The sequence below is a fragment of the Trypanosoma equiperdum genome, assembly GCF_001457755.1.
Source record: "Trypanosoma equiperdum strain OVI genome assembly, contig: ctg_1029, whole genome shotgun sequence".
NCBI lineage: Eukaryota > Euglenozoa > Kinetoplastea > Trypanosomatida > Trypanosomatidae > Trypanosoma > Trypanosoma equiperdum.
In genome coordinates this window covers 4,043-16,071 of record NW_027122982.1, presented here as the reverse complement: position 1 = coordinate 16,071, position 12,029 = coordinate 4,043, and the positions used below count along the sequence as shown (strand labels likewise).

The 12,029-nt window shown below is 45.1% G+C and overlaps 7 protein-coding genes across 7 annotated transcripts; all 7 read left to right on the top strand.

The window, feature by feature from the left end:
• Window positions 1-661: 661 nt before the first annotated feature.
• On the top strand, window positions 662-1,873 carry TEOVI_000705800 (UBX domain-containing protein; the record flags this gene model as incomplete). The annotated part of the gene is made up of 1 exon (XM_067219979.1): window positions 662-1,873. The coding sequence occupies one exon, from the start codon at window positions 662-664 to the stop codon at window positions 1,871-1,873; it is 1,212 nt and encodes a 403-aa protein (XP_067076080.1).
• Window positions 1,874-2,377: 504 nt separating this feature from the next.
• Window positions 2,378-3,205, top strand: TEOVI_000705700 (centaurin beta 5; the record flags this gene model as incomplete). The annotated part of the gene is made up of 1 exon (XM_067219978.1): window positions 2,378-3,205. One exon carries the CDS (start codon window positions 2,378-2,380, stop codon window positions 3,203-3,205), a length of 828 nt encoding a protein of 275 aa, XP_067076079.1.
• Window positions 3,206-3,707: 502 nt separating this feature from the next.
• On the top strand, window positions 3,708-4,874 carry TEOVI_000705600 (Hsc70-interacting protein (Hip), putative; the record flags this gene model as incomplete). Its single annotated transcript, XM_067219977.1, has 1 exon — window positions 3,708-4,874. The coding sequence occupies one exon, from the start codon at window positions 3,708-3,710 to the stop codon at window positions 4,872-4,874; it is 1,167 nt and encodes a 388-aa protein (XP_067076078.1).
• Window positions 4,875-5,398: 524 nt separating this feature from the next.
• TEOVI_000705500 (uncharacterized protein) lies at window positions 5,399-5,716 on the top strand (the record flags this gene model as incomplete). The annotated part of the gene is made up of 1 exon (XM_067219976.1): window positions 5,399-5,716. One exon carries the CDS (start codon window positions 5,399-5,401, stop codon window positions 5,714-5,716), a length of 318 nt encoding a protein of 105 aa, XP_067076077.1.
• A 1,115-nt stretch (window positions 5,717-6,831) lies between these two features.
• TEOVI_000705400 (FHA domain containing protein, putative) lies at window positions 6,832-7,656 on the top strand (the record flags this gene model as incomplete). Its single annotated transcript, XM_067219975.1, has 1 exon — window positions 6,832-7,656. The coding sequence occupies one exon, from the start codon at window positions 6,832-6,834 to the stop codon at window positions 7,654-7,656; it is 825 nt and encodes a 274-aa protein (XP_067076076.1).
• Window positions 7,657-8,682: 1,026 nt separating this feature from the next.
• Window positions 8,683-9,624, top strand: TEOVI_000705300 (uncharacterized protein; the record flags this gene model as incomplete). The annotated part of the gene is made up of 1 exon (XM_067219974.1): window positions 8,683-9,624. One exon carries the CDS (start codon window positions 8,683-8,685, stop codon window positions 9,622-9,624), a length of 942 nt encoding a protein of 313 aa, XP_067076075.1.
• A 794-nt stretch (window positions 9,625-10,418) lies between these two features.
• Window positions 10,419-11,972, top strand: TEOVI_000705200 (Tubulin-tyrosine ligase family, putative; the record flags this gene model as incomplete). Its single annotated transcript, XM_067219973.1, has 1 exon — window positions 10,419-11,972. The coding sequence occupies one exon, from the start codon at window positions 10,419-10,421 to the stop codon at window positions 11,970-11,972; it is 1,554 nt and encodes a 517-aa protein (XP_067076074.1).
• Between the last annotated feature and the right edge of the window lie 57 nt (window positions 11,973-12,029).

The following is a 12,029-nucleotide window of genomic DNA, read 5'->3' as shown; positions in this document are numbered from 1 at the left end:
TTTTTTTTGTCTTTACTGAGGTGCTGTGAGAGTGTTGTGCTTTATGGTATTTAGGTTTTTTTTGTGGTTGTGTGAATTGTGTGAATGTTTGTCTTTTCATTTGGTCGGCGAATTGAGTTTCTAGTGGGTTTGTTCTCCACATTCTATGTAAATTATTTTCGGTGTTTCTTTCCAATCGGAAAATTATTCTTGTTTAATGTTTTATGTACTGCTTTGACTGTTAAATTTTTTTTGCAATGATTGCTCAATTTTTTGTCCTCCATTTTCTCCCCGATTAACATTAGATTTACTTTGAGGAGATATTAGTTTGTGCGCACTAATTTGGTTGGTAGTAGGCACATTTGTAGAGGGAAGGGATAAAGGGCTATTATTTTTTTTGTTTTGACAGGATCTCCGCGTGTGTGAGGGGACCAACCTAAAGTTGTAAGAGAGCAGTGAGTTAAGCAACCGAGAGGGAGATTAGGGACGCTATCATTAACCAGGATAGCCATATATATTATTAGTGTGATTTTGAAGGCTAAGTTACCCCAGATACAACAAGCTGTGAGAAAGGAGGAAAGTTCTGCAAAGGGAGAAGTATATATACCCCTTCCTTCGTCCTTTACTCTTTTGTTTGTTTTTATACGCCTCTGAAGGTGAGGGCTAGGGACGTTGTGCTCCAATGGATGAAGATGTGGTGCAAATCTTTATGGCAATGTGTGATTGCAGTGAAACTGTGGCAATAAGCCTCTTATCAGAGGCTAACTTTGATGTGGATTATGCCTACCATCTCCATATGTCGCGTACCCAAGGGGCTGATGAAAGTGTTACTTCACTTCACGGCACTTCCCCACAAGGAGAAGCACCTCATTTACAGGAACCTGAATTACCGCATGCCTCTTACGTAGTGAACCGGCTTGATGGTGGTGGTGGCTACGTGGGTGGTAATTACCCTCACGAACGGGATTTTTTGCTTGATGAGGTGGAAAGTGAGCAGGATCTACTGGATTCAGTGTTCCCTATACCAGCTTTTGTCCACCGCAGTCCCGAACCCTTTGATACTTTTTGCACTGATTCCTTAAATAGAGACCAGTGGGTTATTTTGAGTTTTGTTTTGAATGATTTTACGGGGTTTTGTGTCAACAGAGACATTTGGCGGTCGGAAGATTTATTAGAGGTTCTTAGTATGTTTTCAATATATCAAACCACCGCCGATGTAGGTGAGGGACCCGGGCTTGCGCACGGCTATCGCCTCGACGTGGAAAAAGATATTCCAACTCTCCTTATAATCAATCCAATAACACGTGTAAAGGAGACGCGAATACCTATAAATGTCCATGAAGCGACCATTGAGAGTTATGAGGTTAAAAATGCTCTTCTCACCTTTGTTGGTGAGAAGGGCTCGCCAAATCAGTGGGAGGAATGCAGGCTGCGGGGAACATATGAAAACGCATCCCCCGTTTTGCATACAGAAAATTCGAGAGAGTACGTGGATGTTGAAGAAACGAGCATTCCATTTTCTGAACCAGAGGCAGGACGCCGTGATGAGGCAAATGAAGGGGTTGTAGCACAACCACCACAAATATTGGCTGTTGATATCAGTCCCTACGAAGTCCCTGCAGAAGTGGGAAGTGCCTTTACTTTGCGCTGCCGCTTGCCTAAGGAACAGTTAACGTTGCGCCTTAAACCTGAGATGCCCGTTCTACTTTTATTGAAATATCTTTCCACCCGGTTGTACTTTAGCCAGTCAACCGCCTTTCCCGGAGGTGTCCCAAATTGCTCACTAAGGGTTGGTTTCCCTCCGAAAGATCTTATTGTGGAAGACGGTGAGGTTCAGCTTGGAACTTGTCCGGGGTTAAGATCAGGAGATACAGTGGTTCTTCACATCCATTGATGTTAGCTGGAAGATGGCAATGCTAGTGTTAGCGATAGGCAACACAATTTTTGAGGTTAACCATCATTATTATTTCTATGTGGTAGCTGTTGCAAACGCTTATGTTTTTGTTTGAGAGGGGGGGGGGAGGCCCAACTCTCATTCATTTGAGCAACCTTCTTCTCTGTGCGTGGGTATTTTGCATCTGGAAGGTCGTGAGAATTTTTTTTCCGCTCACGTTCACGGGTGGTTTCACATCGTGGCCAACACCCCTCCCCTCCCTCCCCTACGCGCGCTCACTGACTGTAATGTTATCATCTTTCCGTCGATCACTGTTATCATTATTATTTTGTACATCTTACCCTCTCTGCCGTATCGAGCGGCGTTTAATTACTAAACCCATTCTCCTTCGCCCCTTCCCCACCCTTATACCTTTTTTTTTGTGAATCCCATGCAAATTGTGCTCCCTGAATTGAAGGGATATTTACTCAAGGTTGTGGACAAAATTGCTCCCTCCAACTTGTAATGACGGAAAAGGAAAATGGAAACAAAGATAAGAGGCGGAAGGAGAAGCATCGCAAACATCATCGTGACCGCCGCGAAAGTTGTAATGGTGTTGTTAACTCATCTGCAGCCAAAACTAGGCCCGAAACTGCTGTGGCAATAGAGGGTGCGGATGAGGAAGTGGAGAACTGGGATGAAAACCGTACACGGGTTGATCAACTCTGTCAAACCTACCCGAACAACATGTGCAACGACTGCAACAACGCTGGAACTCGCTGGGCCTCGGTTAATCACGGCGTGTTTTTATGCATTCGGTGCTCCGGCATCCATCGCTCACTGGGCGTCCACGTGTCGAAGGTGAAGTCAGCTAACATGGACAAGTGGAGTGCAGCAGAGGTTCATTTGATGGAACTCATAGGCAATCAACGGGCAAAGTTACTTTACGAGGCGCATCTTCCTAAAGATATGAAGCCCATGACGTTTGCAGAGTCTGATGCTACTCTACAAACTTTTATCCAGCGGAAGTATCAGGAAAAAGCATTTTCTGTGGAGGCCGTAGATGAGAAACTTCGCCAGTACCATAAAGAAGCGCGGTACGGGAAGAAACCGAAGCGGAATAGCAGCGCGAGTCGTAAAAAAAAAGCGAATGACGGAGCGAACGACAAAGCCGAGAGGAGTTTGAAGGGGGAGGACACAATCAAGGCGTTATATGGCTCCAATGCGGAGGTTATATCTAAAATGTCAAAGAGGACGGGACCCATTCGTGGGACTTTTGGAGTAGTGAATGTTGGACCGGAAGCGTACGATGAGCGGCGCAAGACACTTCTGGAGCAGTTTGGCTTTTCTTGAGCGCTTTTTTTTCTCTTTTGGACGAAAACACCCATTCCCTGCACTGTAAGTATGTGGTGGTGAAGAAGTTAGGGAGTACGTAACTGTTGAGGCGCAACTCCTGCTCAGATATGAAAGCCCATGGTGATGATGATGTCGACCATCGAGAAGTGTGAGTTGACAGTGGCGCAATCGCCTTTATGTTTTCTCTGTCTTGCAATGTTAACATGGGCGGTTGAAGTTTTTCTCTCTTAGTTCACCGTTCAGTGTAAAATTACCATCTAGTTGTCTATGTGCATGCACTTGACCCTATTGTACCTATTGCTGTTTTCCTTATGATAAACAAAAAATCATTTCCCTCTTTCTCCTAAAAAAATAAAATAATCCAGCGACAACGTCAAACAAAGAAAATATAGCAAAAAATTGCTTTGGTGATACACGCGAGAGGGTAATTGTGTTATTACGTTTTCGAACTTGCCTGCTGTAGGGGGCAGCGTTTCACTGTGATTTTTCTTTCCTTCCAATGCATACTCTGTCCTCATGTGATTTTGAGGCGTTGAACCGTGTGTTGGACTTTTTGCGCCTCCACCCCAGTGAAATCCACAGGGACGAATTTAATGGACTTCGCGCATTCTTAACGTCACTGGGCGCCACTCTTCCTCCCAGCACATATGAACCCAACACGACTGCGGGACCAGAGGCAAATGAAGAGGACACAGCGAGTGAACCGGATGAAGAACTATGGAAGTTGGAAGACGTGGCGGATGATGGGATTCCAGCAGGCAGTGGAGATCCTTCACCTGAGCAGGAGGAGAAAGCGATGGAGCTCAAAGCAGCAGCGGCCGACTGCGCGGCTGATGGTCGACTTGACGAGGCTGTTGACTTACTCGCTCAGGCACTTCGCCTGGTGCCGGGAAAGGCAATGTATTGGTCACAGCGCGCAAGTTATTTGCTTGAGTGCAAGCGTCCCGGTGCTGCATTGCGTGACGCCAACAGGGCACTCTCTCTTAACCCTGAAAATGTACGTGCTTTGCGCGTCCGGGGAACAGTGAATCGCCACCTGGGAAAGTGGGAGGACGCACTCAAAGACCTGAGTGAGGCACAAACTGTCGATTACGACGAGAAGACGGATGCACTGCTTCGGCTGGTCCAGGAAAAGGCAAATGCACGGCGCCAGTCACGTCGTCGGAAGGAGGAAGAGCGGGAGGCAAAACGACAAGAGGCCCTCCGCCGCCAACGCGAGATGGAAATGCAACGAGAGGAGGAGGAGGAGCGACGACAAAACCAGCGGCAGGCACCTCCATCAGGGGGATTCCCCGGAGGATTCCCAGGCGGAATGCCAGGCGGGTTCCCGGGTGGAATGTCGGGTGGAATGGAGGAAATTATGAAGGACCCGGAAATCTTGGAAGCCATGCGGAATCCGGAGATTGCGTCTAAGTTCTCTACTCTCATGCAGAACCCTATGGCTGCTCTGGGGATGATGAGTGATCCCCAAATGGGTCCTCTGCTTCAGAAAGTTATGTCAAAAGTGATGGGTGGTGGATTCCCGGGTGCGGGAATGCCGGGTTCTGGTTTCCCGGGAGGAGGCATGTCAGGTCAGGGGTTTGCTTCTTCACCAGACGCAACACCCGGTACCACGAATTCGGCCCCACCTAAGGGACCACTTCATGACCCTGACGAGTTGGATTAAGTTAATGGCAATATTGTGGGAACCCCACCCCCTCATTGATTACCGGCATATTTAACGTTCAGAATGGTGAGTAGTTGTTCAGGTAAGTATAGCAACACACATACTAAAATATACTTTTTATTGTCATGAACAGCAGCTCCGTGGTTAGTAGCTCTTTATTATTTGATTGTCCACTCTATACAAAACAAAGTGTACGGTGTTAAAAACGAAATCTGTTCATATTCCTTCTTGGTCACGACTATCTGTTTGACGTATTCGCCCGATGGTTTCCTTTTGTAAATGGGGAATGATTATTATTATTATTATTTATTTTTTTGAATTCTTTTTTCAACTTTACTTCAAACAAATGATTTGGATATATGTCCCTAAGGACTTGTGAGTGCAAGAAGAAAAGAAGTCTGTAACAACACTGAGAGGAAAAAAGAATAATAAATAATATTAATTAGAGATTACAAAAGGAAAGTAAAATAAATACCGGAAGCGGCAAGTACAAAAGAACCAAAGGACAAGGGAAAAAGTATCGAATGCCCGCACGTGCATCCCAACGGACGCCACGAGGTACCACCTCTAAATCGGAGCGACAAGTGACAAACAAAGAAAACCCACAGGAACAAGCGACGACAGTTCCAAATGACTCCACACGGACCGACATCCCAGATGTTGTGGCGGAAGTACAGAAAGTGGAAGCTATTTTAGCAAGAAGGCGTGAGACAATGGGAGCTGGAAGTAATGGATTTACCTGTGGCACATGGGTTGCTCTTGTGGTTTTAGAGGTACTCGCATTTGTATGGCTCAGTTGGGCGATGGATGTGTACGCCATGTACCGTGGCGCTCGTCCTTAATCTAAGTGCAGTCCCGCAACTGTCATGTCGTTGTTGTTTTTTGTTTTTTCTTGTTCTCTCTCTAGTTTTCTTTGTGAGATTTGCTGTGCTATTCGCAAGTAAGGAGATAGGAGAATGAATATATTAGAAATGAGGTTTGTGCAAGAGATTGATGGGAGGTAAGCGATTTTCGGTGCTTTCTGCACATTGGTTGTGTGCTTTGGTGCCGTCGTTTCGTGTGTTTGAGGGCAACCAAACATACGGCGAAGAGATACGCCATTTAATTTAAGAATAGAAATACTGGAGAATATATATATATATATATGTGTGTGTGTGTTGTTGCAGTCGTGTATGGATGCTCGCATGTATGGATGTTATTTTTATTTCTTTTTTTTTCTCACTACTCCTTTTTCGCTTTTTTCATTTTTGTATTTGGGAAAAGGGAGGAGGTGTATATATGGTTTAGAGGGGGGGCCGCTGTCATGAAGGAGGGAGGTACGGAGGTTAGGGAATACCTTTGTAAAATATAAGACTGCGCTGAACGCAACGGGTCGGCAAGTATTTTTTTTTATACCTCTTTTCTGTTATACGATACCGTACTGCATATCTCTCAACTTGTACGTTACGTGAAGGGGTGAAATATGCGCCAATAAGGCGTACTTCCCCTCACTTTTAGAATGCAATTAATAGAAATGCAGGTTAGCAACTGACTGGGTTTTTGAAAGATGGAGAAGGAAAGATTGCACGAAAGATAAGCTGAAGTGGTGGAGAGAGGAAGGCTTTTGCGAGTGACACACGACAGCACTACTGAAGGGATGAAACGCGTTGATTTTGCGTTTTGTTTATTTTCATACTTCGAGTTACTTCGTTCTTTTTTCGGAATTTCTCTGCCTTTGGTTCTGGCATCTTTTGTGTGTTTTAACTTCCCCTACAGAATGTGCCTTTGCGGGGGCAGGGTATCAAGCATGATGTTGTGACAGAACAGCGTGATCAGTGGTCATTGCCTTGTGTAGGAACGTTATTTTCCTTGTATCTTTCTCTTTAATTTTCTTGAATCATTTGCATTTTGTGCATGTTTGCATATCTCTTTTTTTTTTCGTTGTTGTTGTTCCGTATCTTGTCTTGCATTAGGCGTGATGGAGAGGGTAACATACGCTCGAACGGGGGCGCTTAGATCAACATACGCCGGTTTGCCCGTTACCAAAGAGCGTTTAGTCACCGCTGCACCTGCAAAATGGTTTCCACTACTCACAACGGTACCGCAACGAGTACTTAAAAGCATCTCTGATAGTGATGGAGTTGACGGAAGCCTTCTTGGATTTTTACCAATAGCTTTTGTTTTTGAAGAGCTTCGAAAACACCTCTCAGATTTTACCCAACATGCGGCATTTCTGCGTGCCGTGCTTCAGTGGTACCATCAGACTGCGGGGGATACTTTGGAAAGTGAGATTGCCACTGATAAGGTGGAAATATTCCAACCGTACCTTCCCGCATATCGTCTTCGCGTACTAAAGGAAGGTGAAACAGTCGCGACATTCAACGACATTTCGCGCCGTGCCGTGACGCTGATGGGGAAGGACCGCGGAATTAACGACATCCCGTTAGATCACCCGAGTTGTTCCGCACAGCACGCTGCCCTAGAGGTAAATTTTGTTCACAGAAACTCTGAACCGTTTCAGCAGCGTTTACATACTTTGATGCAAGAGGAATATCGGAACATAAATTGGAGTTCACCGGATGAGGTTGGAAAGTTATGCGCACATGCCCTTCAACTGATGCGGGAGTTTGGGGGTGATGAGGATATGTGGTTAATGGAACTGCAAGTGGTTGACCTCGGTTCAACCAATGGCACAAATCTCAACGGGGAGTTGTTGCGACCATTAGAGCGGGCGACGGTTATTGAGGGGGACGTACTAACTTTTGGGTACTCAACAAGGAAGTACTTGATTGTCCGAGCTTAATTACCTCCTTTTTTTGGGGGGGGGGCCTTGGCCTGTTGCGACGCCTGCTGCTCACTTCAAAGAGTATGCATGGGCAATCACGTCTGAGTTTATGTTGTTGGTAGTTTTTGTTGAGATGCTCCGCTAGTTCTCTGAACTCAGCTTCACACTGAGTTTCTAATGAATGTGCGTGTGTGGGTGTCACCACAGAACTTGTGCTTTTACCAAGTTCCAGTTTTTATTATTATTATTCCTCTAAAGCTCTCCTCTATATTTAGCTAATGGGGACGCGTTGGAGTCATGTGGTGGTAGTTAAAAGCGTGATGTTACTGCTGGAGAATTTATTGTCACTTCTTTTTTCGCTCCGGAAGAAGACAAGTTCTTTCCTTGAGGGTGTATGGAGGGAGGGAAAGGAAGAAGATCCCGCGGAAGGGAGGGTGGATCAACTTGCTGAAAGTTATGTACAAACGTGCATACGAATGAAAGTTTTGGAACATTTTTCCTTCCTTCGCTTTTACGTTATGATGAGTGTGTAGTACACAGGTATTTGTTTTCTGCGTTCAACTTTTCAATCTGGTACCGTCCGGTGAGTTTTCTTTATGCGATGGCCTTCCCATAAATGCGATGGAAGAAATAGTGTGGTGATTGAAGGGAATCAGTATATTCTTTGCGTCTGATCTTAACAACAAAAAAGAAAAAGAGTGACACGAATTATCTTACGTGTTATATCAGCAGTGCACCGTTTCATACCACAATCTTCAGCATCCTACTCATGGTGTCCATAATACTTGTGATTTCGTCAAAAATGTGTTGGACAAAGTTCTTATACTGTTGCCGTTATTAACTTTACTTCGTATGGGAGGGCATCTGTAAGTTACTTTTCTGTTTTGTTAAGTTCATAATACCGTAGGAGCGACAGTAACATATGCTTACATACATCAAGAAATATTCTTTATTTTTTTGTGTACGTGTCATATCTTGCTTCTCCGAAAACTCATTTCTCCTGTTTCGTCTGTATTTCCTTTTTTTTTAAAAAAAAAGTGTAAAATGCCATTCTGGAAGTATTTCGTAATTACCAAACCGGAGGTAGATGATGATGACCTTCCCCTGGCGAAGCACCGCATTTATGACGATGACGGTAACCTGAAGCCGTTGACTGTGGATTCGATTCAACGGAAAGTCAATACAGCTCAAGGAAAACCCAAAACATCTCCAAAGAAAGAAATAACTCTTACACCAAAAACGCGCGCAAGAATATTGCGAAGTGTGGGGGTTTCTCCAACAGGCCCACGGAGAGTTCCTGAGCCCTCTACTCCAATTACAGAAGCACTGACAACTCCTGAAAGCGTTAAGAAACGGGCAGTCAGACCCTCTGTAGAAAACTCAGACACGGCACGAGCCCTCTACACATCAAATGCGGAAACATCAACACCAGACCAGAAGGCAAAAGGAGGAAAGGGATCTCTCAAAACAACACCAAAGAAAAGCGAGACCCCGAAAAGAAGTGCCTCAACACCGTCCAAATCACCAAAGAAGGAAGAACCAAAGACACAACCGACTACTGCTACGGAACCAGCAGCAAAATTATCACCCAAAAAGAGATCTGCTGCCTCGAAGGAGACCACCCCGAGGAAATCGGCATCACCTCAAAAGGAGAATAACAAACGGAAAGCGGATTCGCCAGTAAACGTAACACCGCCAGCAAAGAAACCTGCTGCATCTAAAAAGGCTAAGAGAAGCAGATCGGCCTCGCCTCAGAAAGAAAAGGAGGAGAAGTCGCCAGTTGCGCAGACATCACCAAAAGCAAAGGCGAAAGGGGCCGCATCGAAGCGTTCACGATCTGAAACGGAAAAGGCGGTAGAGGAAGTGTCACCTCAGTGGAGTTGGTCCATCGATTCCCTCCGGGCGTTTGCCGCGGAAAGAAAAATTGATATATCGCAATGCAAGAAAAAGGTTGATATCTTTAACAAGATAAAGGATGCGCTATAAGTGTGTGTTATTTTCTTTTCCTCCATCCCCCTCATGTTGTCAGTGATGGTGTGGAGGGTACGGTGGTAGGAGTTTGAGATGTTGTATGTATCTCTCGTTGTAGATGCCTCTTGTGGCACAAATACCTTTTGGTAGGCAAACTGGTTGAATGCATCACAGGGGTTTAGAGGTATTCCTCTGGTGTGGATCTGTGGAGTCTGCACTGTTGTTTAAATGATTCAAATTCACATTTGTATTTTAGAGATATTCCCCCGGGGCACCGAAGGACACATGCATCCCCCGTCAACAGCAATACGGATGAGGGGATGATGTGGGATATACCCGCACGTGTGTTGAAAGTGTTCTGAGCATCTTTGCAGTGGAAAGGGGGAAAAAAGTAATAAAATAAAACAACCCTCGACGGGACGTAACTTCCATGAGTCAAGGGAAGTATAGATGGATGGAAATACATGCAGGAAAAGTTGATACTGTCATGAATCAGGGTGAGTTTTTATAAATGTACCAACCTTTTCCATCAATATCTTTTCGTTTCGTGAGATTCTGATTATTCCATTCTATTCGGTTCGGTTCGTATGTACTCCTCATTCGTCCTAGATCATGTCCTGTCCACTCTCGCCCACATTCGCTGTGCGGCATACCGCACTGCGCTTTTTTCTTTTTTTTTTTGTGTGCATATGCGTTAGTGGAGTATGGACATATATATGTAGATGTATAAATATATTTATTTGTGCGTTTTTTGTCGTCATTTTTACTCTTGTTGTAGCTATATGAAGTTGAAGAGATTAAAAGGCTAAATGATAACGGACGTTACGAGCACTAAACGGCCCGTGGAATCACGCAAGTGCATTGTTGTAATGTGTGCGGATACGCGTTATCATGTTGTTAGAACTGCTGCCGTATCGCTTGGTTGGCACGTGGAGGACGGGGAACGTGATGATGTACCCTCCTCCTTTCATGGGATTTCACTAAATAAAGATATGAATTCCCTTAGTGAAACAATTTCTCTTCTCGGCGCCAAGTGTAATGCGGCTCTAAATCCTCAGATAATTTGGCTGGACAAAAGCGTTTTATCGTCCCGTGTCGCTGCGTTATCGTGCTTCCATCGCGTCAATCACTTCCCAGGCATGCATGTGATTGCACGTAAAGCTACCTTGTTTAAGCGGCTCATGCGTATCCGCCGCCAACACGACCTGTCGCCAACGTTAAGGCGTTCACTTGACGCGTTTCCATGGAGTTTTTCCCCTTCCACAGAGTTACTTCAACTTGAGAGGTTTATTAGCGATGGACGTGAAGGGGAAATCTTTATACTTAAACCAAATAAAGGATGTGAGGGGAAGGGTATAATCATTACAGCGGAACCTCTACATGTTGTGGAGAGGATGACAGATGAGGAAAGAAATGAGTGCCTCGTACAACAGTACGTGCCGCATCCCCTTTGTATTGACCGTAAGAAGTTTGATTTGCGTATTTATGTCCTCGTGACGTCTGTTGTTGTCGGTAAGCCGCCTCGAAAAGGGTTCCGCGGTGCAGCTCCGCCAAAAGAAACGCATGGTGGATCTTCTTTTCCTCTAAATGGGCTTCAGTTGTTTGTTCATAAGGAGGGTTTGGTGCGCATCTGCACAGAAGACTATGCGACCCCCAACGCAAGCAACTGTAAAAGACAGGGCATGCATTTAACCAATTACGCTGTTAATAAGCGGGCTCAAGGGTTTTCGGTTGGTGATGTTTTGAATACAGATGATAGTAGCAGTAATGGGATTTGTGAAGGAAACAAGCGAGACTTCAAGTTTTTGGAGCATTACATCAATGGCCTTGTTGGGTGCAAATCCGATACAACTGAAGATGATGTTTCCGGCGGCGAAACCACATCACGCTGGGAACGTGTCTTGCACCGAATCGACAGATGTATTTTACTGACGGTACTTTCCGGATTGGAGAATTTGCGGCGAGAGTTTATTGGAACAGGAGCTTCACGTGGTTCACGAAGCGACGGTCGTAACTGCTTTGAGTTACTTGGAGTTGACATTTTGTTAACGGAGGATTTAAAGCCTGTTCTTATGGAGGTAAATCATTCCCCTTCCCTATTTTGCGACTCCGATTTTGACTTTCGAACAAAACACCGCGTACTGATGGATGTATTTCGTTTGCTAGAACCATATGTGCCTTCGCTTGAGAATTGTAATGATGCGGCGTATGCAACACTTCAGGAGTCCATAACTGCGGGAGGTAACATGTCTTCGACGGGGTTTCGACAAATATCTCCTTTACGCGTGGGTGGTGATGACTGGGCGGATGAAGAAATGCAAATGTTTGAGGAAATGCTTCGTCATGCAAACGGGTTGAGGTAACATAACATTTTCGTAAAGCGTCCAGCTTGAAAGCGAACTGCGAGATATGATGGTCCC